Below are 27,894 nucleotides of genomic sequence, written 5' to 3'. Positions count from 1 at the left end.
AGGCATAGGGCCAAAGGAACATTAGTGATGCCATTCAGCCCCCACTGAACTTGTCCTGCTAATCAAATAGCTCATGGCTGTCTAAACCTCAACCCCATTTACCTGAATTTATTCCCTTGATGACGTGGCCTTACCTAACAATCTCAATCATGGAAGCTCCACTCAATCCCCAGCTTCCAAAAGCCTTTTGTGGGCGAGTGTTCCAGATTTCCACCACTCTGTGGAAAGTGCCTCCTGCTTTCACTCATGAACAACTTGGCTCTGGTTTTCAGATTGGCTCCTCTTGTTCTGAACTCTCCACCCTTTGTCTTTTTAAAAATTATTTCATGGGGATGTGATAATTGCCCTCGAACTGAATGGTTTGCTAGGCCATTTCCAAGGGCCTTTAAGAGTCAATTGCTGTGGGTGTGGGTCTGGAGTCACATGTAGGCCAGAGCAGGCAGATTTCCTTCCCTAAAGGGCATTAACTGAGCCAAAATGGGATTTTACAACAATTGATGATAGTTACATAGTTACTGAGACCAGTTTAACATCCCAGATTTTACTAACTGAATTCAAACTCCAAGCAATGGTGGGATTTGAACCCACATCCCTGGAGTGTTATTCTGGGCCTCTGGATCACTAGCTTGTGATATTATTGCACCACCGTCTCCGCGCAAATGCCTCAATCAGTTCACCCCTCAATCTTCTAAACTAAAGGCAATACAAAGACTGTGCAACCTGCCCTCATAACGCAATACTTGAAACCCTGGTATAATTCTGGTCAATCTGTGGAGTCTTCCCTTTGAAGACAAATATACTGTTCCTGAGGCGCTGCACCCAAAACTGAACACATTATTAAATAGATAAAAGCAAAATACTACGGATACTGTGGAAATCTGAAATGAAAACAAAAAATGCTGGAAAAACTCAGCAGGTCTAACAGCAGCTGTGGAGAAGGGTCATACAAACTCGAAACCTTAACTCTGTTTCTCTCTCCACAGATGCTGTCAGACCTGCTGAGTTTTTCCAGCATTTTCTGTTTTTATTACATTATTAAATAGACTCAGACTCAGGTTCCATAAAACTGCAGCTTAATTTCCTGGCTTTTGTATTTCAGCCCTTTGAGATCAAGATCAACATTGCATTAGGCTTTTTGATAACTTTTGTACCTGTGCACTAGTTTATACTGATTTGTGTACATTGACACCCTCTCTCTCTCTCTGCTCCTCCACAGCTGCCAGCCTCTCACCAGTAAGAAAATGTTCTGGTTTGTCTGTTTTATCACGTTTCCCTGTTTTGAACGCCATCTGCCAGTTTCCTCCGCTCGTTGAACCTCTCTACGTTCCTGTGTAACTTCCTGCTGCCATCCGCGTAACTCAGTGTGCCTCCTAACCTGGTGTCATTAGCAAAATGGAATATCCAGCTCTCTTCTATTCCTTCTTCCAAGTCACTGACAGATCTGGTGAAAAGCTGAGGCCCTGAGGGAACTCCACTTGTCACACTTTACCCTCTTACTCATCGGGTCAGCACTGCCCACCGCCACCCAGCAGAGTTAGACAAGGCGAGGGGGCTTCTTAAAGGGGGGCACTACCAACGCAACTTTTTTGAGGTCGCGGGTTGAGTATCAAAACCCACCCACCCGTTCGCAGTGGGGACACAGGCGAACGCACCGAAACTTCTCGACAGAAATTAAATTTGATCATTATCCAGCACAGGGTTTTTTTTTTGCCAAAACGAAAATTCTGGAGACGAGAATCTAACCTTTCTCCAAGTGATGGGTGACCGGCACCCGGCCCATGTGGATACTGCGGGCAGGGGCAGGATTGGCTTCTGGCTCCTGCCTGTGGGATACGGTCCATCTCAGGCGGGTTCTTGTTATCTCTCCTTGTTGTTATGTGGAATGGTTCTGCTGATTCGCGGGAGCCGGCAGCCGCTCAGTCAAATCGCAGTGACTCTGTCCCCCTGCTCTGCCTCTCACTCTTTTTAACCTCTGTTGCATCCCCCCCACCCCCAGCACCAGGCTCTGTTTTTGCCCCTGCTTCTCCCTGGAAGCGGATAGGCTGGAAGCTCGGGACTTGCCCGGCCCCTAATCTGATGGGGTCGACTTGACTTGCGTCAACAACGGGATGGACCAAATGCCGTCTGCGGGCTCCCAACACCTCCCGCCAGCAAATACCACAGCAAGAGGCAGAGTGTCAGGCCAAACAGTCCGCGCAGGGGATGCCTGACTCCAGACACACGCACACACTTTCACACCCCTCCCATCGCCAAGGTACAAGCAGCAATGAAAGCCGCCAATCTCAACACCTCGCCGCTTGCAGGGACCCTGGCCCCAAGCACAAGGTTCAGGCTGTGCATGTGGAACATTCATTCGCCGCTGGGAGGGAAAGGTTCCTGCAGATTCCGAAGTCGCCTCTGAAAACATGAGGTGACAATTGTCAACCCGAGGGGTGTAGTGTAGGGGGGTGGGATGGGGATATGGGGGGGGGGAGGGGGGAAGAGTTTCTGCTTTGGGCGCAATTGTGCTGGTCTGGTTACCGCTTCAAGTTTTAGCTAAACTGTATTTACATAATCGTAACCATGAAATCCCGACTCAACCACGGGCAAGTATAATGTGCGCAATTGTTGTATCCATTAAAATGTATTGTTGATGAATTTTGAGTGGTGACCGACTGCAGCTGAAATGAATTCATCACCCACCCACCCCACCAAAAAAATGCATTTGAGTGAGGGTGTCCCGTCCTCTGTGAGTAACCTGTTTTTTTTTGAGTTTAACGAAGAAAGAGGTTAGCTTCATTATACTTAAATGTAAATAATAAAATTTGCACCAACTTTTGCATGCAGGCACATAATCAAAGCTTACACAAACACACACACACACACACATACACACACAAATAGAGATTACAAAGTAGGGAAGGATAAATTGGTCAAATTAGAGTCCGTAAATGTTAAAAGGAATTCACAATCTGTAGTTTGGTGACTCGGTTGGCTTCAAGCTGAATCCACTGGTCCTACTGCTTTCTCTTGGTGGTCTTCTGCTTTCATCATCATGGCAGGTGTCCCAGAAGGTTGGAAAACTGCCAATGTAACACCTCGGACTCCATCACACTCTGGCGTAGTTGCCGGCGTCCTCAGTGACCATGTGGATTGAAAAGTCTGTCTCAACCATGCTCAACTATCCAGTCATTTAATTGGTGCTAACTAACATCATCAACTCGGTGAAAGACGCTCTTTGGTCTGCCCGAAACTTGTTGGTCTTTCAGCGCAAAGAGTTGTCCCCGACCGAGTGTGGCAGACTGGCACATTCCAAAGTCCAGGACTACGTGCTGAGGGACGCACTAAAGCTTGGGGCAGCCACCGCAAAGGCGCAATGGGGAAAGGTCGCTGTCTAAGACCTTTCTGCCACAGTGCACCGAGGGGCTGGGAACTGTTGAGAGCCCCTTGGGCTGTACAGCTCAAAATGAATGTATGCATTGACTACTAATTGTATTATAATTGTATTGAAGCACCTCAGAGTGCAACATGATGTTTGTTGATAACTCCAATATCATTGTCTGATTGTCTGCATTGACCATATTGAAATGATTGTAATATTCATTGATTGTATTGATGCACCTTGTGATGCATGTGTAAAAGTTGAATCTGATTGTACTTTTGTGATTGTGATTTTGAAATGGTTTGTAATGTTCTTCCAGATATTTTATGAATAAAGTATATTTTTCAAAAAAAAGTTAAATAATTTTTACCACTTTGCAAACATGTCTTCTGGTGTCTGGGCACCTCCAAAATTGAGCGCAGTTTGAACCTGCACAATGGACCTGGGGCACCGTTCAGTTTTGTGAGTCTGACCTTGGAGAATTGAAGCTTGAGACACAGTAAAAGTTGGCGAATTGCACGAACCTAAGTGACAATGTAAGTCACTCACATCTCAGGTGCCCTCACCTTTAGGGCTGGTTCGGCTGATTTTCCGTCTGGGTTGATTGCGCGAATATGACCACATACTGAGCGGACACTCGGCCCATTAGGATGTAGAAACTGGAAACTGTGGGGTCCAAAGGGGACCCACTATGTTAAAATCGTGCTGTGATTTAGAGGTTTTAGGACGTGCTGTGCTGAAGGTGTCGACTCTCTGGGTTAGAATCCGCGGAGGTGAATTTGGTGAATCTTTGCCTCTTACACACCCACTTCCCCGATTTCTCTCTGCCATTGAACATTTTGGTCCTCGGTTGCTCGGTTGCTGAGCACCCTCTGCTTCCCATGCGTGAACTATGATAGTGAATGGGAACCCAGATTCGAAGCCACTCTTGTCTGTACCTAGTGTCCGTGCGCACACTCAGGAATATTAATCGCAAATCAGCAGTGGGAATCACTGCTCCCAATGCGGTTTCCTCTACATTGGAGAGACCAAACGCAGACTGGGTGACCGCTTTGCGGAACACCTTTGGTCTGTCTGCAAGCATGACCCAGACCTTCCTGTCACTTGCCATTTCAACATTCCACCCTGCTCTCATGCCCACATGTCCGTCCTTGGTCTGCTGCAATGTGGAGGAACAACACCTCATCTTCCGACTAGGCACTTTACAGCTTTCCGGACTGAACATTGAGCTCGACAACTTTAGATCATGAACTCTCTCCTCCATCCCCACCCCCTTTCCGATCGCCCTTTTTCCAATAATTTTTATATATTTTTCTTTTCCCACCTATTTCCATTATTTTTAAATGTATTTCCATCCATTGGTTTATCTCTACCTTTTAGCCTATTTCAATCCCTTCCCCCCACCCCACCCCACCCCCACTAGGGCTATCTGTACCTTGCTCGTCCTGCTTTCTACCCTTAATGTCACCATTAGCACATTTCTTAACTAATATCACCACCGTCAACACCTCTTTGTCCTTTTGTCTATGACATCTTTTGGCAATCTCCACCTATCGCTGGCCCTCTATCCAGCTCTACCTGTCCCACACCCCTTAAACCAGCTTCACCTCTCTTCTATTTTTCCTTAGTTCTGTTGAAGAGTCATACGGACTTGAAACGTTAACTGTTCCTTTCCGCAGATGCTGCCAGACCTGCTGAGTTTTTCCAGGTATTTTTGTTTTTGTGTTGAGTGGGAATCCTTGCTGGGTTCTGTTTTTGCAGAGCCTGAGAGTCCCGCAGACAGCTGACCTCACAGCTCTGCCTGTACATCATGTACACATTCCGAGTCCTGCTTTTCCTGATGCACAGAAACACAAACTGGCATTTGTCCTAAAGCACCTTACAGCCAATGAAGCACTTAGTGAAATGTAGCCACTGTTGTAATGTAGGAAATGTGACAGTCAAATTATGCACAGTAACACTACACAAACAGAAATGTGATAATGACTAGATAATGGGCCTTAATTTCCGGGCTCCAGGACAATGTATCTGGGGCGGGAGCACTCCATAAGTACATTGGAGAATTCCCCCCCCACCCCCCCATTGACGTTCCCAGGTAAGGATTGCACGGCCATTGCCCGGGAAGTCCAAGCTTCTGATGGGCAGTTGCCCTGCACTGGGAATATGTGATTTAAATCACAAACTTCGGATGGTTCTGGCTGTGCTGCTCCAGGAAAAATTAGAAAAATTAAAACTGCTTCTAGCTTCAGGGTAACTATCGTACAAACCCACACTGATGCCCCAGGGGATTTCCCCCATTCCTGACTACCCCCCCACCCCCATAGGACTCCCACCCTCCACACTGGACTCCCCCACCCCGAGACTAAGGTCATGGCAGCAGTGATCCCCAAGCTCCTAAATGCTTCACAGATTCGGATAAACAACAGCAGGCACCTCAAAGCACTAGGGAAGTACCACCAGAGGCGCCTTTGCAAGATCCTCCAAATCCAGTGGCTAGAAAGGTGGTCCCAACAGCAGCGTCCTCTCCCAAGCCAACTTGCCAGGTAAACCATGACCTTAGTCTTGGGTTTGAAATCCTGGTCCTCAAATATTCTTCTCCTCAGTCGGCTGAAGGCTGACCTGGCACATTGGAAGAGATGATGAATTTTGTTGTCTTTATCTGCCATCGTTGAGAAGAGGCTCACAAGACATGGAAAATAGTCCACAGTATTGCAGTGAGGAAAATGGAGAAGAGTGTTGATGCAGTGACACAGCCTTGCTTGACCCCAGTTTTCATGGAGATAGGGTTTGTGGTGGTTCTGTTGGTGAGGATCGCAGCTTACATGTCATTATAAAGTAGGCGGAGGATGGTGATAAATTTCTGAGGCCAGCCTCAAGACATTAATCATTCAAAACCAGCTCCACAGGGCAGAACATGTTGTTCGTACACCTGACACCAGACCACCGAAGCAACTGCCCTACTCAGAACATGGCTGTGGCTGGAGACTGCCAGGAGGGCAGTGGCAACTCTTTAAGGATGTCCTCTAAGCATCCCTGAAGAGGTCAAACCTACCCACCAACTCATGGAAGATCCTGGCTTGTGACCAACCAAATTGGAAAGGACTCACTTGAGGTCGGGAGACTTTGTCCGGAATGTGCAGACTTGAAGTCAAGGCATTGGAGGAAGCACACAAACCTCCAAACACCTCATCTGCCCCACATGTGGCAGAGTCCGCAGATCGCATATTGGACTTAGCCGCTATTTCAGAACCCATTGTACTGGAGTGGAAGCAAATCATCCTCGATCCCAAGGGACTGCCTAAGAAGAGTGGAGAAGAATACAATCAATAGCTCATTCATGGTTACATCAGTTGACTATTACAACAATCCTGGCCATATCCTGGACTATAATAGATGAAAGTAAGACATGCAGATGACTCAATAAGCTTACATTGTTCTTTATGCTTCAGAACTCTTAGCAATACAATCAGAAATATGAGAAATATACAGACAGCCTAATCATTTCAAATTGTCCTTTTCTGTGGAATGTACAGTTTAACAATAAGAGACAGGAAAAGGATAATTTGAAATGACTAGGCTGTTAACATATTTTTGATTGTATTGCTAAACTCTGATTGTAATTGTGTTACCAAAGAACAATTTAGGCTCCAAATTTTCTGCATGCTTTAGACTTTGTTAATTGTAGTTCAGGATGTAGCTACTGATTCTATATCGATGCTTTATTGGTGTCACTGTGAATGGTGTATTGCTGGTCTATTGATGTCACTGTGAATGGTGTATTGATGGTCTATTGATGTAACTGTGAATGGTGTATCGATGGTCTGTGGGTGTAACTCTGAATAGTGTATCGATGGTCTGTGGGTGTAACTGTGAATAGTGTATCGATAGTCTGTTGATATAACTGTGAATGATGTATTGCTGGTCTATGGATGTAACTGTGAACGGTGTATCAATCATTTTGTGTTATGGATGGTGTGAGTCAATTGCTTTTACCAAATATGATAGGAGAAATCCTGGATACAAGAGCTAGGGAGGGATAAATGGGGCTCTCTGAAAGGGTCCTGTACAAGTTGTACAGGTTCAAAGAAGAAAGAAAATAGAAAAGTGAACAAAAGAGACCGAACAAAGAAATCAGACCAGACCTCTGTCCGAATTACACTGGAGACTAAAGGCCCTGTGTGACTCGTAAACTACCACCTGGTTGTTAAGTATTGTTTTATTACTTAATAAATCCTTTTAATTTGTTACACTGAAACTACTGCCTACCAACTTTATGTCTTGCCAAGAACCCGAATAAAGGTTAAAGTAATTTACCAAACCTTAAAACGCAAAGGACCAAGGTTCGAGACCCAAAACATTAACTGGTCTTTCCGTATTGTCACAATGATGTGGCTTGTGCATGAGAGATATCAATCTGTAATTTCATTGGCTGATCAAACATATATTGAACTGTTTATAAAGGACTTTTAAAAAACAAGCTGACTTAAAATGGCTGCCACAAGTCACCTGATGTCTGGTATTACAAGTTAACCAATTTTCTGGAAGGTTCCCTGGTGGAATACAATGGAGACATGCCGAGACATTCTCATGGAATTTCACATCTGCTGATGTCAAGAACTACTTCAAAAGATTTAGTGAAACTGCACCGGACCTCACATTTGTATTTCTATAAGGCTACCTCTCAAGCAGAGACAGAAAGTCTACTAAAACAATAGATATATGGAAAGGTGTTCTTCTCATCAAGATGAGATAATGGATCATTCAGAAGTTAATGACTGGTTATTATAGGCCATGGGGCAGTAGCCACAGTCTGTTCAAACATCAGCTAAGCAAATACCTTCTGAAATCATAATGGGGAGAGAGGTCATGTGACCGGAGTAACTATTTTTCTGAAAGTCTTTTAATACAGCACACAAGCTGCTAAAACAGGAGTAGTCTGGAATGGGGCAGTAATACACCCCTTCCCCTTCTCTCCCAAGTTATGACCCTATCCCTGTTACAGTTTAAAAATCTAGCGCAGAGATAGTGAATTTCCATCTAAAGGAACCTCAGGTGCAAACATCGTCAACTCCTGGAGAAGACGGATTTTAAAAAGAAATTGTCTCCGACAATTGCAGTTTTACATGGGCTTCAACTCCTGAAATTTCAAGACCACCATGGGAAAAAATCTGCCACAATCACAGATACCAGCAAAGGACTCATAAACAGTGAATTCTCAACTTTTTTTCTTACCTTTCAGCGTTGAACTTTAATTTGACTAAGAAAGTAACTGCCTACTGTATAGCTTGTAATTCTGCATGCTTGTATGTATGTATGTGTGAGTGAGTGGGTTGTGAAGGGTGGCATGGATTTACCTTTTAAATATTTTTATCTCTTTACCTAGGTGGGTTTTTAAGTCAACAAAAACGAACCCCTTTTTGTTTTAAACTCAGAAAGCCTGCAAGATTAGCTTTTTTGCAATCAGCACGTAAGTGGGCTAAGCACAGACATTGAGACCTTCACCCTCGCTAAATTCATTACGGTCAGACTTGGAGCGGTATAATAGGGGAGTAATTTTTACCCCTCCTTTACATGGTCATAACAGTATTTCAACAACAGTGGCAGCTATATTTATATAGCACCTTTAACTTAATAAAATGCCCCAAGATACTTCACAGGAAAGCTATAAAACAAAATGCAACACAGAGCCACGTAAGGGTATATTAGGTCAGATGACTAAAATCTTGGTGAAAGAGGTAGGTTTTAAGGAGGGTCTTAAAGGAGGAAAGGGAGGTAGAGAGGCAGAGAGGTGTAGGGAGGGAATTCCAGGTGGTGCTGAATGTACTGTGCTTCTGCAGAGCTTTCTTTTTGGTTTTGCCTGATGAACTCGAGGTCAGAGGATGGACGGGAACTGGGAGGTTGAACTGCCCAATGAGCAATGGCCCCGAATAACACTCTTCTCTAGAGATTTCCTGAATGGCTGTGTAACTGTGAAGGAAATACAAATTTGAGAGAAGTGTAACAACACCAACAACAACTTACATTTATACAGTGCCTTTAACATCGGAAGAGGTCCCAGGGCATTTCACCGGAGCGTTATTGAAAAAAAAAAGTGCCAAACCAAAGAAATAAATATTAGGACAAGACACCTTCTGATCCAGCAACACCTCGATTTCAAAATTCTTATTCTCCTGTTCAAATCTTTCCTTGGCCCTCATCCCTCAATACCTCTGTAAGCTCTTCCAGCCCTAAAACCTTCTGAGAAACCGGCATTACTCCAACTCTGGCTTTCTGTGCATCCCCGGTTTTAATCACTCAAACATTGCCGGCCTTGCTTTCAGCTGCTTAGGCTTTGCTCTGGGATTTCTTCTTTAAACTTCTCCAACCTCTCTTTCCTTCTTCAAATTGTCCCTCAAAACCTCTTGGATCAAGCTTTTGGTTATTAGTCATTATGATTAATTATAATAATAATAATTATTATTGGTGAATCTGTGGCATTCTCTACCACAGAGGGTTGTGGAGGCCTAGTCACTGAATATACTTAAGAAGGAAACAGATAGATCTCTAGACTCCAAAGGCATCAAGGGGTATGGGGAGAGTGTGGGAGTATGGCGTTGAGATAGAGTATCAGCCCTGATCATATTGAATGGTGGAGCAGGCTCAAAGGGGCACATGGCCTACTCCTGCTGCTAGTTTTCTATGTTTCTCGTCCTAAAATCTCCATACGTGACCGAGTGTCAAGTTTTGTTTGATTGCCTCCGGACGTTAAAGGCGATACATGAATGCAGTGGGCCCATGTAGAAAAACATGGGGGGAAATCATTCAGATTGTCAGACACAGCAACATGTGAGAGGGAGAGAGGTTGGGCAGCCAGAATGTGGGGTACCTGAGGCAATTACTCCCTCTCCCTAACAGACTCCTTCACTCGGGTTAGAGCAGGACCGTTTGGGGAAGGACACAAACTGGGAATGTGTGGTACGTGACAGTCAGGTCCCTCACACTCGCTAACACCTCCCTGAACAATTTGGCTGCCAGTGGACACGTGTTAATGTGTTAATATCTCCCTTGGGGAGTTAGGAAACTCCCAAAGCGGAGTGTGTGTTTGTTTTAAAATCTCTTCTGCACACACACACGCACACGGTCCGCTCGACCCCAGTGCCATTTACTAACCCGAGTGAATGGCCTCTTGGATACGTGTAAGATACGGCTCTCTCCTGGTCAGTCCAATAACTCAGACTTCCGGGCGTCTCTAAGTGATAGAGAGTTGGAGAAACTTACAACCAAACTTTGAAACATCACAAAACACTCATCTGAAGCTCCCGAGGTACAGGGTCTGTCTCAACGCTCTCCTGGTCGGAACAGTTACAATTAACAAACAGAACGACTCTCGTCCACCAGAGCTTAGGAGCGAGAGAAAAATCGCCAGCTCTGGGCCGCGAAAGGGTTAAATCACCCACCCACCCTGCCCCATAATCTTGCATTGTTACCTTTTAACCGCAAATATGGTGTTAAATAATTGCTCAGTTTAGATTTGTTGAAAAAATGAGCGAACAACCAAGGCTTTGGCTGCTTCTGTTTGTAACCGTAATGTTGCCATGTTGACTGATGCAGTTTCACACCGAATTGCTACCAGTGTAGCCACCGGAGTCTAAGGGGGAGGGGAAGGGGGAGAGAGAGAGAGAGACATTTGAGAGCCCGTTTTCTGGATGGAAAAGCCCTTGGAACAAACGTGGGGACAGGAACACCTCCCCTACTAGTTAGCAAGTGGAATGATAAAAGGGCTCTTTTTACAATTTGTGACCATCCATCGTGGTGGGTGTTAGCCCCGGCTACCCAGTGTTCCATCAAACACTCCCATGACAGGTTCGCCATGGGTTAGGTACACAGTAAAACTTTCTTTCATAATAAAAAAAGCACAAAGTTCTGGCAGCATCTGTGGAGGTGGCGTTAATGTTTCGAGTCTAGCATTTAAAAAAATCGTTCATGGGATGTGGGCTTCGCTGGCCAGGCCAGCATTTACTGCCCATCCCTAATTGCCCTTGTTCAGAGGGCATTTAAGAGTCAACCATATTGCTGTGGGTCTGGAGTCGCATGTAGGCCAGACCAGGTAAGGACGGCAGATTTCCTTCCCTAAAGGACATTAGTGAACCAGATGGGTTTTTCACAACAATTGACAATGGTTTTGTCGTCCTCATTAGACTTGTAACTCCAGATTTTTGTTGGATTCAAATTTCACCATCTGCCACAGTGGGATTTGAGCCCTGGTCCCCAGAGGATTACCCTGGGTCTCTGGAGTACTGGTGACAATATCACTATGTTACTATCAAGAACCATATTGGAGTCCAAACTGTTTCTCTCTCCACAGACCTGCTGAGCTTTTCCAGCACTTTCGGTTTTTATTTCAGATCTCCGGCATCTGCAGTATTTTGCTTTTATTTAAGCTTTCTTTACGCTGTCTCATCAAATATTCCCAGCAACAATTTGCATTTATATAGTGCCTTTAATGAAGTACTTACATTGGGTTCGAGTTAGGGAACAGGCAGCAGCAGGATGAGTTTACAGAGTGCAGGATGGGGGGAAGGGGGCGATCAAGAGAGCATTGGAATCGTGGAGTTGAGAAGTAACAAGGGCGGACTTGAGGGTTTCAGCAGCAGATGAGCTGGACAGGGTGGAGTTGGGTGATGCTATGGGTGTGGAAGTAGGCAGGCTTGGAGGGGGTATGGGTTGGGAAGCTCAGCTCCAGGTCAGTTATGACAGAAAGATTACAAACAATTGGCTTCTGCCTCAGACAGTTGTCAGGGAGAGGGATGGAGTCCGTGGCTCATGAGTGGAGTTTGTGGTGGGAACCAAAGGCAATGGCTTTGGTTTTCCCAATATTTAATTGGAGGAGATTTCTGCTCATCCAGCACTGGGTGTCAGACAAGCAGGCTGCCATTTAGAGAAGTCGAGAGAGGTGGCGAGGAGGTAAAGCTGGGTGTCATCAGCAAGCATGTGGAACCTAACATGCTTTTGGGTGAACTTGTTGAGGGGCAGCATACAGATGAGAAATAGAAGGGGCTCATGGATAGATCCAGAGGTAATAGCGTGTGAACTGGAAAAGAAGCCACTGCAGGTGATTCCCTGGCTGTGAGCAGAAGATAATACTGGAAGCTACTGAAGGCAAACCCATCCAACTGGGCAATAGAGGGGAGACTTTGGAAAGGCTGCAGACAGGGCAGAAAAGACGATGAATCAGGAGTGTGATAGAATATTCTCCACATACCTGACAAAGTGCAGCTCCAACAATAAGAAACCCAACAGCATTCAGGACAAAGCGGGCCACTTGATTGGCACCCACCTTAAATATTTACCCAACCCCCCGCTCCCCATCACCACCTGCATATCCTGGTCGCAGTGTGTATGATCTACAAGATGACTTGAGCAACTTGCCAAGTCTCCTTCGACAGCACCTTCCAAACTAGTGAACTTTACCACCTGGAAGGACAAGGGCAGAAAACTCATGTAAACAGCATCACCCACAAGGACATCTCTATTCCATGCACCATACTGATTGGAACTATATTGCTGTTCCTTCATTATTGCTGGTTCAAAATTCTGGAACTCTCTCCTTTCAGGACTGTGGATATACCTTCACCACATGGACGGCATAAGTTCAAGAAGGCAGGCCAACACCGCCTTCTCAAAGGCAATTAGGGATGGACAATAAATGCTGGCTTTGCCAGTTAAACCCACATCCCTTGAAGCAAAAAATAAGCTTACCACAGTCACATGGTGATAGGCTGTCATTCATGAATTTGGTGAGGGTCATTTCAGTGCTGTGTAAGGGAGTGGAAATTTGATTGGAGGAGTTCTGACATGGAATTGCAGAAAAATTGGACATTGGGATGGGAAGTGAAACACATTCATTGAGTTCAAAGAGGAAAGGGGTGATGGAGATAATCTGGTTATTTATCTTATCTGCTCTAGTTCTGCTGTGTGTAAAATGGTTTGTTGTGATCACACTTCAGAAGTGACTAATTGTATGTGAAATGCCCAAGGATGCGATAAAGCTATGTAGAAAAGTAAGAACTTTTTCAGATCTTTCTTTGCTCTTTGCTGCTTTTCAACAATCCATTGTGTATGAAGCACTCTGAGATATTTCCCTGCAGGGAGAGGGCGGATAGTGAAGGTTTTACAAGTGTAAGGCTTTCCTAAATTGCTGTAAATAACTATCATTGCAAAGCTGTGTAATCATTGATCCAGCTGTACTGTTAATTAGATGGGATTTCCCCTCTTGGAGTCAAAAATCTTATCTTTAAATTGGAATGTACATACAATGGAATTGCTTAGGATATGGCTTTTGTGCAGAAGTCTCTGTATGGATCATGATTAATGAGGTCTAATTCAATATAAATTTAACCGGAGTCAGTGGGCAGTGGTCTGTGCATGCACTGTTGGTTCCTGTACTTATAGAACAAATCTAATAATCACAGAATTACCTGGAAAAACTCAGCAGGTCTGGCAGCATCGGTGGAGAAGAAAAGAGTCGACGTTTCGAGTCCACATGACCCTTCAACAGAACAGAACAGGGTCGTGTGGGCTCAAAACGTTGACTCTTTTCTTCTCCACCGATGCTGCCAGACCTGCTGAGTTTTTCCAGGTAATTCTGTTTTTGTTTTGGATTTCCAGCATCCGCAGTAGTTTTTTGTTTTTAAATCTAATAATCACTTCACTAAGCTGAGGTGCTTACAAAGAACCCATTTATAGCCATTTACCTTTTAATTCAGTGATTGGAGTCAATAGAATCCTATGGCACATTCAGCCCATTGTGCCCGAAGCCGGCTTTTGAGAATGAATTTAGAAAAAAGAAGCTGGTCATGGATCTTAAAGAGATGCGTGAAACCGTAAGAGCTTTCAGAAAGGCAAATCCTGGACCTCACAATGGCTACAGGTTCAGACTGGCTCTGGTCTGACTGGAGGTATACTTTCTGGAGTCATTTGAGGAACAGCTGGAAGGTGTGACTTGAGGGACTTTCCATCCCCTAATCTTCCTATCTTGTAACCCGTCCTATCCTCATTTCCCCATATCCCTCTCTCTCCCCATTCATTGCTGACCTTCTTTGCCCTGAATCCTAATTATTGCTGACAACATACTGTTGTAAAGACAGAAGAAAGACTTATGTTTATGTAGTGCCTTTCATGATCTCGGCTTTACAGCTAATGAAGTACTATAAAACGTAGCCACTGTTGTGATATAGGGAAACATGGCAGTAAATTTATACACAGCAAGCATCCACAGACAGCAATGAGACATGTGATCAGTTTGTTTTTTTGGGATGTTGGTTGAGGGATTAATATTGGCCAGGACATTGGGGAGAACTCCCCTACCCTTCTTCAAAATAATGACATGAAATCTCTTACTGCAACCTAAGAGGACAGACTCGGGTTAGCGCCTCATCTGAAAGATGGCAAACACTGACAGTGTAGCATTCCCTCAGTACTGCACTAGGGTTTCAACCTAGGTTATGTGCTCAAGTCTCTGGAGTGGCACATGAAGCCTCAGCCTTCTGACTCAGAGGCTAGAGTGCTCCCCAAGCCTGACGCTGAAATATGGGATATGTCAGTGCTTCCATTAGAGTCTGCGAAGGACATTGACAAGTAAATGTTTCCAATGTAATTCTGCATCTGAATTGGGAAAGTAAAAAATGAATTGCATTTAAATAAGAACAGAACAGGGGTAGAACACACACACACATACGCACACACAGACACACACACATGCACCATGATGGACTTAAAAGGGAAACTAGACATGGCTAAGTGTCTGCAGTGATAATTACATGGGACAAGGGAAGAAGGTAATAAAGAGATGAAGGACGTGTGAATAACTGGGTTGGTTGGGGATGGCTGAAGTTAGCCCAAACTGTAACAGGAGAGGGAGAACAGGTTCCAACACCTTGAAGACAACAAAGCTCCATCTAATGTCGAAAGAAAGAAAAACTTGCATTTTCATAGCACCTGGTCTGATCCCTGCTCTTCCTTGCTTTCAATTTGCTCATTGTAACCCTTGTTTGTTTCTTGAGATTTGCAAAACATCCTTTTACAGGAAGGGCTCCCATTTTACCCAGTGAATGGCTAAACTATTCAGATCAGAAAGGTTCCAAGTTGGATTCCTGCTCTGTTCTGATTTATCTCATCTTAGCCTTGGCAACATGGGGCTAGGAGGAAACTCTTGAGTTGTTCTGCTGTTCAATCAAATTGTGATTGATCCCCAGCTCAATTTACCCAACTTTGTCCCATATCCCTTGAAACCCTCACCTAACAAAAGTCTACAGATCTCAATCTTGAAAGCTCAATTATCCTCTATTTTGAGTGGATAGTTGTGGGTTCGGGTCCCACTCCAAAGACATGGGCCAGGATTTTACGGCTCTTCCTTCCCGGCGGGATATTATGGTCCCGCTGAACTGAATGGAGATTTAAATGTGTGGCTGTATCCACCGGGGGGGAGACACGCTGTGGCAGGGCCTTAAAATCCTGGCCATGAGCACAAAATGATACGCCAGGGCCAGGATGATACGGAGTGCAGCACTGTTGGTCTTTCAAACCAAGTGGACATAAAAAAAAGTCCATGACACTATTTTGCAGAGGAATTATCCCTGATGTCCTGGCCAATATTTATTCCTTAAACAAACATCACTAAAACTTGATCATTATCACATTTCTGTTTCTGGGAGCTTATTATGCACAAATTGATGGTTGTTTTAACTTCATTACAACAGTGACTAGACATCAAAGACATTTCATTGGTTGCAAAGTTCATTGGAATATCCTGAGGTTGTTGGAGACACTATAGACATGCAAGTTCCTTCCTTCCTTCCTTCCCCTTCCCTTCCCTCCCCTCTCCTCCCCTCCCTTCTCTTCCCCTCCCCTTTCTTGCCCTTTCCCTCCTTCTTCCGATCATTACCCAATGACTCCTGTTAGGAAATGTGTGAGGTTAGTATCAAGCTTAACTGTGATGCCCTATGCCTCTGTGGTTAAGTGCCCATAAGGACAGGATTGTCTTTTTTTTGGATGGAGTATTAATGAGGTGGGAAATAGACTGGGGACCTGGATCTCACTGAAATTTACTGGTAGAGATTGGGAGACCCTGGCAGGTGTAGGTGGAAGTAGTGTTGCTAACACTCCAGGATTCAAAGCCATAGGGAATTCAAAGAAATGTATGTTTGTTTTATTTGAACACTTCTGTTTGTTAGGTATAAAAAGATTGACCATTGGAATAAAGGCTGTTTGACTGGCAGTCAAGAGATACCCAATCAGGTAATGAATGGTCTTAGCGTTTCCCAATTGGCCATGGGAAAGCGGGGTACTGTGAGACTGGACATATCGAGTGACCATTGTGGGGAGAGTGACAGCAGGACGCAATGAGGATTGACATGTTGACTGACCAATGGCAGGAGTGCATGAGGAAAGGACAGTTGGAGGCAGGAGGTCATGTGGTGAACTCTTAGGAATACATCCAACCGGAGTTGGCAACTCTGTGAGTAGGGAAATTAGGAATGGTGCAATGAAAAGGTTGTAGGTTTCACCATCAGGTTTTGCTCTGTTTTCTGTCACTATCCTTTCTCATTTTCGATGGGGTGACAATGGAGAATCCTATCCTGAGTGTCCAGGTTCATGGGGAAGTGCACTACTTACATTAAAAAATCTTGGGAATCCCATAGCCTCACAACTCTCTGTGAAAAGGTTTCTCTTGCCCTCTGATGTAAGTCTCTTTAATCTTGAGTCTATGGCACCTCGTTCTTAACCCTTCAATTGCTGGAAACAGTCTGCTTCTATCTACTCTGCCCTATCCTTTCATCATTTTTTACGTATTGCTCTGTTATCTATAAAAAAAATTAAGCCTTTCTTCATATTTGTGTTTCTTCATATCATTCAGTGTCCTACTGTATCTGTGATAATCTATTCTCTGAACCAAAAAGTAGATTAACTGGCCATTCATCTCAGCTAAGGTTATGAGGGGCATGGACAGTGTGGATAGGGAGCAGCTGTTCCCCTTAGTTGAAGGATCAATCACGAGGGGACATAAGTTCAATGTGAGGGGCAGGAGGTTTAGGGGGGATGTGAGGAAAAACTTTTTTACCCAGAGGGTGGTGATAGTCTGGAATGCACTGCCTGGGAGGGTGGTGGAGGCGGGTTGCCTCACATCCTTTAAAATGTACCTGGATGAGCACTTGGCATGTCATAACATTCAAGGCTATGGGCCAAGTGCTGGTAAATGGGATTAGGTAGGTAGGTCAGGTGTTTCTCACGTGTCGGTGCAGACTTGATGGGCCAAAGGGCCTCTTCTGCACTGTTTGATTCTGTGATTCTGTGAATTGTATTTTGTTAATGTTTAAGGGTGTCTATTGTACCCTGCCTAAAGCCTCAATATCCATTCTATAGTGTGGAGTCCAAAACTTCACACAGTGGTCTACTGGTGGCCTTACTCAGGTTTTATATTGATTCTCCATTACAGCTCAACTTTTATATTTGATACCCCTTGCTATGAAACCCAGTATTCCATTAGTTTCTTTAAGGCCATATCCATTTGAGTTGCTTGCTTTTAATGTCTTGTGAGCCTGAATCTTAAACCTTTCCTGCTCTTCCACATCACTCAGCCTACCCCCTTATCACCTGTAAAAAGCAGTATGGAACATAGTCACTGGGGGAGGGTGGGGTAAAGACTCCAGAGAGTGTCAGGCAGTGTCACTGCAGAGAGGGGTGGGTGAGCTTCTAGGCGACACTGGAAGTACAATTAGAGAGATCTCTGCAGCCTCTAACTCAGGCCTCTTGCATATCCCCGATTTTAATGGTGGCCGTGCCTTCAGCTGCTTAGCCCCTACATTCTGGAATTCCCTCCCTAAATCTTGGTGCTTCTCTACTTCTCTATCCTTTTTTAAGGCACTCCATAACATCTATCGCTCTTACCAAGCATTTGGTCACCTGTCTTAATATCTTTTTATGTGGCTCGATGTCAAATTTTGTTTGATGATACTCCTGTGAAGAGTCTTTGTTCTCTGAATGTATCCAGTGATAAATTTAAGGATTGAGATAAATTGATTTCAACTTTATCCAATGGTTTTGAACCCAATCTTTGCGCAAGACCTCAGATCACGGACGGTGCAAACTTGAGTTCTCAGTGCAAGGGAAGAACTGACTGTTGCTCCTAGCATCCCTGCCCCCCTCTAGTAACCGAGCATTGGGAGGGGCGAAAGGACTGGTGTCACCTACTGATGGATTTACACCTTTTCCCCACACTTCACCATCACCCACAGCTTAGACCCAGCCCCCTTCACACCCAGCCAGGCTCCATCCTGCAGTTGTCAGCCTTGCCCAGTACTCGCAGGGACCGACACATACACATACAAAGTTGGCTTCATGATACTGGATTCACGTGAGAATTGAATTAGATGGAAGGGATTTGTAACTGAGAATAGAGAGGGATAGATTTAACCTAGATTTAACCATGATCCATCCAACAGTCCTTGATTAAGGAGTCACCATGATTCCTGATGTTAGTTGTCCTGTGATCACATCAGCTCTGATTTTTATTTCGCATTACATTGAGTGATACAGAGGGGAGTTTGAAAATTCATTGTCTTTCCTATGTCAATTTCTGACCAATTATTCAAAGTAAATTACTTGTATGCGAGCTGTGTATTGTCTCTCCTTCGATTTTTCTTTCTCTGACAGTTTCTCTGCCTTTCTCCTTCTCTCGGTCTCTCTATCTCTTTCTTTCTCTCAGTTTCTGTCCATCAGCCCCTCTCTCTTGCTGCCATTGTCTCTTTCTCTTTTTCTGTATCTCTATCTTCTCCTTAGTGCCTCTCTCCGTCTTTCTGTCTTTCTGTGTCTCACTATATCTCGCTTTCTGTCTTTCTCTGTCTCTCACTGTTTATTCAGGGCACAAGTTCCGATGCATCATTTTAAACAGTGGCCCCCCACTCCCTGCCCCTCACACACTCCAACACTTACCCAGCAATTTGGCTCTGGCACAGCACAGGAAACTTGGAGCCAGTGACTCAGTAAACACTCAAATTCTCATATGTTTGTCGTGTTTAGAAGCCATTTGTCTTTTTGTTTTCAGTTACTGAGAAGATGGATTATATTTGGAATAAAATTAGAGACACAAGCTGCTACTTAATGTTGGATATATTAGTTCTAACTAAACAACAAGTTCTGAAGGCCAGCGCTCGATTCAAGCTCATTTGCCCCATTGGACTGTAGATTCACACTGACCCCAGCACCTCTGATAGTCCTTCAGTGCTCAAGTCTCCCGAAAGGGGCTTGAACCCGCAATCTTCTGACTCAGAACAACTAACAACTGGACCATGGCTGACATAGAATAGAAGAGAGTTGGAACAAAATACAACAGGACAACAACTGAGATGAATGGCCAGCTATTCCGTGTTTTTGGTTCAGAGAATTGTCTGCTCTTTTTCAGGGGTTGAATGGATTAAATTATAGGGACAGGTTGCATAGGCTAGACTTGTATTTCCTTGGTGTTTAGAACATTGCAGAGTGATCTAATCAAAGTGCTTAAAATGATAAAAGGATTCAAAAGGGTAGATACAGAGAACCTCTTCCCTATGGTGGAGGAATCCAGAACAAATGGGCCCAATCTTAACATTAAAGCCAGGCTGTTCAGTGGTGAAATGAGGAAACATTTCTTCACTCAAAGACTAGCAGAAATCTGGAGCTCTCTTCCCCAAAAGCTGTGGATGATGGGGTTGAACTGAAACTTTCAAGACTGCAATGGATAGATTTTTGTTGGTTAAGGGTTTAAATGGACATGGAACAAAGGCAGTAAAATGTACTTGTGGCATGAAGCACCCATGATCTAACTGAATGGTGGAACAAGTTCGGGAGCTAAATAGCCTTTTCCTGTTTCTAATGTTCCTATGTTCGAACAGACCCTTAACACTCACCTGAGCCAAAAGAAGGAAATAAGGCTTATCTGGTTCAAAGAACTGTGCAGTACATGGCACTGAAGTGTCAGCCTGAATTATGTCCTCAAATTTCTTGGGTGAGGTTTGAACCCATGATCTTTTAACCCAGAGTCTGAGGACTGAACCACGTTGCTCCTATAGAATTGTAATGCAACCTGCTCCATAATTTAACCCTTTCAGTGCCTGAAGAAGCATCGTAGAATGTTTACAGCACAGAAGGAGGCCATTCAGCCCATCATGTCTGTGGCGACTCGCTGCAAGAACAATCCACTCAGTCCCACTCATATGACTTTTCCCTTTAGCCCTGACAATTTTTTCTCTTCAGATAATTATCAAATTCTCTTTTGAAGGCCTCAGTTGAATCTGCTTCCACCTATCTTCCAGGTGATGCATTCCAGATCCTAACCACTCACTGCATAAAAAAAGTTTTTCCTTATATCACTGGTGTTCTTTTGCCAATCGCCTTAAATCAGTCTCCTCTGCTTCTCAACTCTTTCGCCAATGGGAACAGGTTCTCCCTATCTACTCTGTGCCAACCCCTCATGACCTTTATCAAATCTCCTCTCAACCTTCTCTTTGCTAAGGAAATAACCCCAGCTTCTCCAATCTAACCATGTAATTGAAGTTCCTCATCCCTGGAACCATTCTTGGAAATCATTTTTGCACCCTCTCTGATGTCTTCACATCCTTCCGAAACTTTGCCTATATTATCCCTCTGTTGTCAGTCTGGCTCATTTCCTAGCACTCTAATCACACCACCAGGTTTACCTGATGAACTAGTCTGAGACTGTTGTATCAGTCTATAGATCAGTCGATGCACATTCATGTAGTAGTGAAATGTTTTGAAGTGGTGACAAGACTCTTTATTAACATATCTATCTTTCTAAAAAGAAGCATGCAATTTTAATAAAAAAATATGGGGCTTGGGGACACAAGAAAAGTGACTAAATTTGTAGTTGATACAAAGCCAATAAAGGCAGTAAACTCCAAACTCAGTTTGCCACTGTGCATTGGTGGTGGAGGGAGTGAATGTTTGTGGATGTGGTGCCAATCAAGCGGGCTGCTTTGTCCTGGATGGTATCAAGCTTCTTGAGTGTTGTTGGAGCTGCACTCATCCAGGCAATGGAGAGTATTCTATCACACTCCTGGCTTGTTGCCTTTAGATGGTGGACAGGCTTTGAGGAGTCAGGAAGTGAGTTACTCATCACAGGATTACTAGCCTCTGACCTGCTCCTGTACCTACAGTATTTATATGGCTAGTTCAGTTCAATTTCTGGTCAATAGTGGGGGATTCAGTGATGGTAATGCCATTGAATGAGTTAAACTGAATAAGCTACAGGAGGATTTGAATGTACTTGGGAATTGGGCAGGCAGGTGGCAGGTAGAACTCAAATGTACAGAAAGCAAAGTGCCTCATTGGGGGACTAAAATAATTCAGGAAGGGACTATTACTTACATGGAAAGAAAATAATGTGCGCGAATAATGAACGAGATCTGGAAGCCCTGGTTGAGAATAAACTGAAACAATTCTTGGTGGCATTGAGTAAAGCAAATCAGATCCAGGAATTGGAATGTATTAAAAGGTCAATATTGAACTGAAATAGGGGAGTAATCCTGTCACTCTGTAAATCACTTTATAAACGTGCACAGACTTTGATGTATTCATGTCTGGTTGCTGCAACTGAGAAAGGATATTGCAGCGACTGAAGAAGGGAGCATTTGGAATGATTGAAAGGATTGGATTATAAGGAGTGACTATGCCTTGTTCTCACTTGAAAATCAAAGTTTGAGGATTGATATCCTTGTGGCTTTTAGGGTTCTAAAGGGACATCATGTCGACCATTACAAGCTATTTTGCCTTGTTACCAGAGAACACAGCCTGTGTGTGAAGCAATGGGGGCAGGGGGTGGAGGTGGAGGCTAAAGGAGGATAGCACTCTCACCTCTGAGTCAGAATATTGTGGATTCAAGGCCCAATCCATAGATTTGAGCACATAATCGAGGCTGACACTTCCGAGTGCTAGGACTGAGGGAGTGCTGCACTGTCGGAGGTGCCATCTTTCAGGAGAGAGGATAAATTGAAGCCCCATCTGCCTTCACAGGTGGAGGTAAAAGATTCCATAGCGGTATCTGAAAAAGAACAAGAGAGTTCTCCCTTCTTTCCTGGCCAATATGCATCCCTCAGCCAACATCATTAAAATAGATTACCTGGTCTTTTTATTACTTAACGCTGTTTATGGGACTTTGCTGTGCACCGATTGGCTGTTGTGCTTCTTATATCACAACAGTGACCGCACTTCAGTCCTTTCTCTCTCAGTCTTCCCTTCAATTTACAATCCACCAGCTTTTAAAAACCAAATTTGGTGTCAACGTATACTGTGGCTGCTAAATTCGGCTCCTGGATGCCACTGGTTTCTGCATAAAAGGAGCTGGAGTTAAGGAAAATGGTGTGGGTCAGCCTGATTGTCAAGTTATGAGAAAGATAAGGTGGGTAGGCCCATGTGAGTGCCAGAAGCATGCAGAGTGGGCAGATTGTGAGATTAGTCAGCCTCTAATGCTGATTTGGCACCAGACCTGGCATTTTGGATCTCTTAAATACACTGAGCTGAACATGCCATCCCCCAAACCCCAACTGGTGCTATTTAAAGGTATCACCATGGAACTTACAGGTTAAGTGCTTTTGATTTTGTTTTGTTGCTGCAGATTAGGGAAGCTCCTCCATGTTGGAGGATCTCACACAAATTCTGTTTTTTATTCATTCATGGGATGTGGGCTTCGCTGGCCAGGCCAGCATTTATTGCCCATCCCTAGTTGGCCTTGAGAAGGCGGGGGTGAGCTGCCTTCTTGAACCGTTGCAGTCCATGTGGTGTAGGTACACCCACAATGCTGTTAGGAAGGGAGTTCCAGGATTTTGACCCAGCGACAGTGAAGGAACGACGATATATTTCCAAGTCTGGATGGTGAGTGACTTGGAGGGGAACTTCCAGGTGGTGGTATTCCCATGTGTCTGCTTCCCTTGTCCTTCTAGATGGTAGCAGTTGTGGGTTTGGAAGGTACTGGCTAAGGAGGCTTGGTGAGTTACCGAAGTGCATCTTGTAGATGGTACACACTGTTGCCACTGTGCATTGGTGGTGGAGGGAGTGAATGTTTGTAGATGTGGTGCCAATCAAGCGGGCTGCTTTGTCCTGGATGGTATCAAACTTCTTGAGTGTTGTTGGAGCTGCACTCATCCAGGCAATGGAGAGTATTCTATCACACTCCTTGCTTGTTACCTTTAGATGGCGGACAGGCTTTGAGGAGTCAGGAAGTGAGTTACTCATCACAGGATTACTAGCCTCTGACCTGCTCTTGTACCCACAGTATTTATATGGCTAGTTCAGTTCAATTTCTGGTTAATAGTGAGGATTCAGTGATGGTAATGCCATTGAATGTCAAGGGTGACGGCTAGATTCTCTCTTGTTGGAGATGGTCATTGCCTGGGTACTTGTGTGGCGCGAATGTTACTTGCCACTTGTCAGCCCAAGCCTGGATATTGTCCAGGTCTTGCTGCATTTGGACATGGACTGCTTCAGTACCTGAGGAGTCGCCAATGGTGCTGAACATTGTGCAATCATCAGCGAACATCCCACTTCTGACCTTATGATTGAAGGAAGGTCATTGATGAAGTAGCTGAAGATGGTTGCGCCGAGGACACTACCCCGAGGAACTCCGGCAGTGATGTCCTGGGACTGAGATAATTGACCTCCAACAAACGCAACCATCTCCCTTTGTGCTAGGCATGACCCCAACCAGCAGGGAGTTTTCCGTCTGATTCCCATTGACTCCAGTTTTGCTAGGGCTTCTTCATGCCACACTCAGCCAAATGTGGCCTTGATGTTAAGGGCAGTCACTCTCACCTCATCTCTGGAGTTCAGCTTTTTGTTCATGTTTGAACCAAGGCTATAATGAGGTCAGGAGCTGAGAGGCCCTGCCAGAACCCAAACTGAGCATCAGTGAACAGGTTATTGCTAAGCAAGTGCCGCTTGATAGCACTATTGATGACCTGTTCCATTACTTTACTGATGATGGAGAGTAGACTGATGGGGTGGCAATTGGCCGAGTTGGATTTGTCCTTTTTTGTGTACAGGACATTCTTGGGCAATTTTCCACATTGCCGGGTAGATGCCAGTGTTGTAACTGACTTGGAACAGCTTGGCTAGGGGTGCGGCAAGTTCTGGGACACAAGTCTTCAGTACTATTGCCGGAATATTGTCAGTGCCCATAGTCTTTGCAGTATCCAGTGCCTTCAGCCGTTTCTTGATATCATGCGGAGTGAATCGAGTTGGCTGAAGACTGGCATCTGTGATGCTGTGGTCTGGATACTTTGAGTCTGGAAAGAGTAATGCTGAACCTTTGCAAGATGTGGTGTGGATTTTAAAGGCCTCTGAGCAGAAAACTTGCTTTCAGTCCTACTACAGTAGTCCCTCTTGGGCATGAGATGATGAGGTAGCAGAAGGGAGAAGCTGTGCACAGAGGGAGGAGGAACAGAAGGCCATGCCCACAGAGAATCTTCAGAGAGAGTGGTCTTCATTGTGCTATCTCTAAGCAAAGAAAAGCAGGAGGAGATAGAAACATGGCTTTACCAGGGCGCCAGGTTTGCCAATAGTTCTGGGAGCAATCAGCTGCAAAATATGTGGGTGTACATCTCCCTCAGTGGGGAGATGTATTGCAGCCACAAAGGGACCAACTTCCTGAAGTGCAGTTGGTGTATAACCACACAAAGGCCATTCTGTTGGTGAATGCTCGTTATCCTGGCAGCAATCACAATGTTTTTATCCTGCACCAGTCAGCCATTGCCACCAGCTTCAAGCTACCACCCTGAACCAGAGGGAGGGAGTTCCTGGATTACTCACTCTACACGTGGCTAAGGATTCCCGTTTGCTGCCTGACCACATATGACCAGCGCTCCTACGATGTCAGCCATGCTACAACAGAACTTTGTGGAGCAGACCATCAGTGTCCTGATACAACTGTTCCCTTGCCTAGACTACACAGAAGGAGCCCCCTCACAGGGCCATGTATTGTGAACTGTGGTGGTCTGCTGTGCTCTCCACAATCTGGTGATCATGAGGACGTGGTCCTGATCGCAAGGCCTTTTCGAAAGCTGTTACCTACTGCCTGTATCACCTGGATCCAGCACCGGTCACTTACACATGGCTACCCCTGTGTTGACAAATGGGCCTTATCCAATTTTTAGCCCTATTTCCTATGTCTTCTCTATGGTCTTGTCAACTTGCCGACTCTCTCCAATGTTTGGTGTTCTCTTGCACTGTGGGCCCAAGTCCAGCATGAACAAGAGGAAGGCCCCAGATGTGGAGAATGCCAGTGGGTTAGGAACCTGCACAGAGTTAAGACCAAGGTTGGTGGAGGTAGGTGGACAAAGCTGTGCTGTTCCAATCTCAGACCAAGCACCAAGGCTCAGTGAATCACTGATTTTGCAGACATGAGCTCTCAGTACAAGAACTGACTGCTCCTTACACACCATCCACCCGCCCAGCAACCAGGCATCAGGAGGTGCAAAAAAGCTGGTGTCACCTACTGATGGGTTTACACCTTCTCCCCACACTTCACCATCACCCAGATCTCAAACCGAGCCCCCTTCACACCCAGCCAGGTCCCATCTGCTGTTAGTAGCCTTGCTCAGTACTCAAAGGAACAGACACACACACATTATCTTAGGCAGGGACACGAACACACTCACTATCAGAGATAGGGACGAGGACGCACACACTGACGCACAGAGATAGATGCAATCACACACATCCCTCACAGACACAGGAATGTACAACATACTCACAAATAAACACACTAACACATAGACACATAAAGAAACACTCAAAGAAATAGCACACACAAAGGGACAGACACAGTTACAGACACAAAGACATACACACACTCACTCACATAAACAGGGAAACACACTGGGGGCACATTCAAGTGCTAATAAACCTCTGAGGTGCCCAAGATGGGGCCTTGAACTGAAATACTGGTTTAGGACACACACACACACACACACATGCACACGTTTTCACCATCCAAAGGATGCCTTCTGAGATTTGATAATTGCTCTTTGAACCTAGGGGTTAATGCTCCCTGTCCTGTCCCTCTGTGTGCTGCCGGTTGCTAGGTACCCTGTTAGTACCAGCTTTGCCCCAGTTACATTCAATACAAGGACGCTCACTGCCCATTGTCCAGGGCATAGAAACCAGCCTACAGTGAAACTAATGATGAGATTAAGCAATATCACTGGATATCTTGGTACAATTATGCTTTAATAATCCCTGTTAGAACCAGTAGATATATTTTGCAGGAATTTCTCATGACTCAACTTTTCAATGGAATCCTTAAATTATTGTCTTATGACCACAGCTCTGTTCTGACCTATAACGGCCAATGTCTGTAGGATTCCCAATGAAATATTCCAGAACAGAGATTTTCTCAGTCTTACTCCTGCAGTTTTGCTCTGTGAAGCTAAATTCATTTGAGAATTGAATTAGATGAAAAGGATCTGTGACTGAAAATGGAGAGAGACAGATTTAACCGGCATTTAACCATGATCCATCCAGAGTCCATGGTTAAGGAGCCACCAGGAATCCTGATGTTAGTTCCAGTGTGATCACATCAGCTCTGAACTGTATTATATATTAAACTCTTGATACAGAGAGGAGATTGAAAATCCGTTGTCCATTATATGTGTCAATTTCTGACCAATCTTTTAAATTAAAGTTATTTGAATAGTTTAGTGTGTGTTTCTTCCTTGATCCCTGGGATTCACTAGTTATCTTGTTCACTGACTCTAAAGTAAACTCCAGTCCTTGAACAGATTATTCCTATTTTACGCAGGATCAGGCTGATAAAAAGTTTGCAAAACAGCTGCAACTGGGCCAATGTGAGCTGACCATCAAGGTCTGGTCTATATTTACATAATTTCTATCTGTCTACCCATGTTCACTTGTTCATCCAATTTTTGTCCCAGTAATGCTCCAAGCTGTGTATTGCCTCTCTCTCATTGTCTTTCTCACTCTCTGACTCTTATTCTCTCTCTGCCTCTATTACTCTCTTGCTTTCTTCTGTCTATTTATCTCACTCTCAGTTTCTCTCCACCCCTTCAGCACTCAGTCTCTACCTGTATTCCTTACACTGGGTCTCGCTCTGAGTCTGCCTCTCTTCGTCTCTCTTTCTCTGTCTCAGCTTCTGACTTTCAATCTCTCTTTCGTCCATTTCGGTCTTTCTCTGTCAAAGTATCTCCCTCCCTCATAACTCTCAATCTGTCTCTCCCCTTCTCTCACCTGCTCTGATACTAACTTTTTCAGTGACTGTCTTTCAGGTTCACACAGTTCCTCTGCCTCTTTCTCTCTCTCTCTGTCTTTCTGTCACTTCTGCCCATCTCAGTCTCTCAGTATATGGGATGTTCTTCAGTCTCTCTATCTTTGTCTCTCACTCTGTCTCTCTCACTATCTCTCTTTGTCGCTATCTCTCTCTCTCTCTCTCTCCCTCTCTATCTCACCCTTTGTCACTTTCTCTCTCTCACACTCTGTTTCTGCCTCTCTAT

The 27,894-nt window shown here is 44.6% G+C and overlaps 1 protein-coding gene across 1 annotated transcript in view; it reads right to left on the bottom strand.

Moving 5' to 3' along the window:
* Positions 1 to 27,563, bottom strand: part of LOC144695186 (protein ripply2-like) — a 32,275-nt gene extending 4,712 nt beyond the window's left edge. Inside the window, exon 1 of the mRNA XM_078566070.1 lies at positions 27,469 to 27,563. Coding sequence (XP_078422196.1) covers positions 27,469 to 27,563 — 95 coding nt within the window. The remainder of the gene's footprint in view (positions 1 to 27,468) is intronic.
* Between the last annotated feature and the right edge of the window lie 331 nt (positions 27,564 to 27,894).

Source organism: Cetorhinus maximus, chromosome 21 (genome assembly GCF_964194155.1).
Source record: "Cetorhinus maximus chromosome 21, sCetMax3.hap1.1, whole genome shotgun sequence".
In the NCBI taxonomy this organism is placed as follows: Eukaryota; Metazoa; Chordata; class Chondrichthyes; order Lamniformes; family Cetorhinidae; genus Cetorhinus; species Cetorhinus maximus.
The sequence above is the reverse complement of the archived record's forward strand: the minus strand, read 5'-3'. Positions and strand labels throughout refer to the sequence as shown.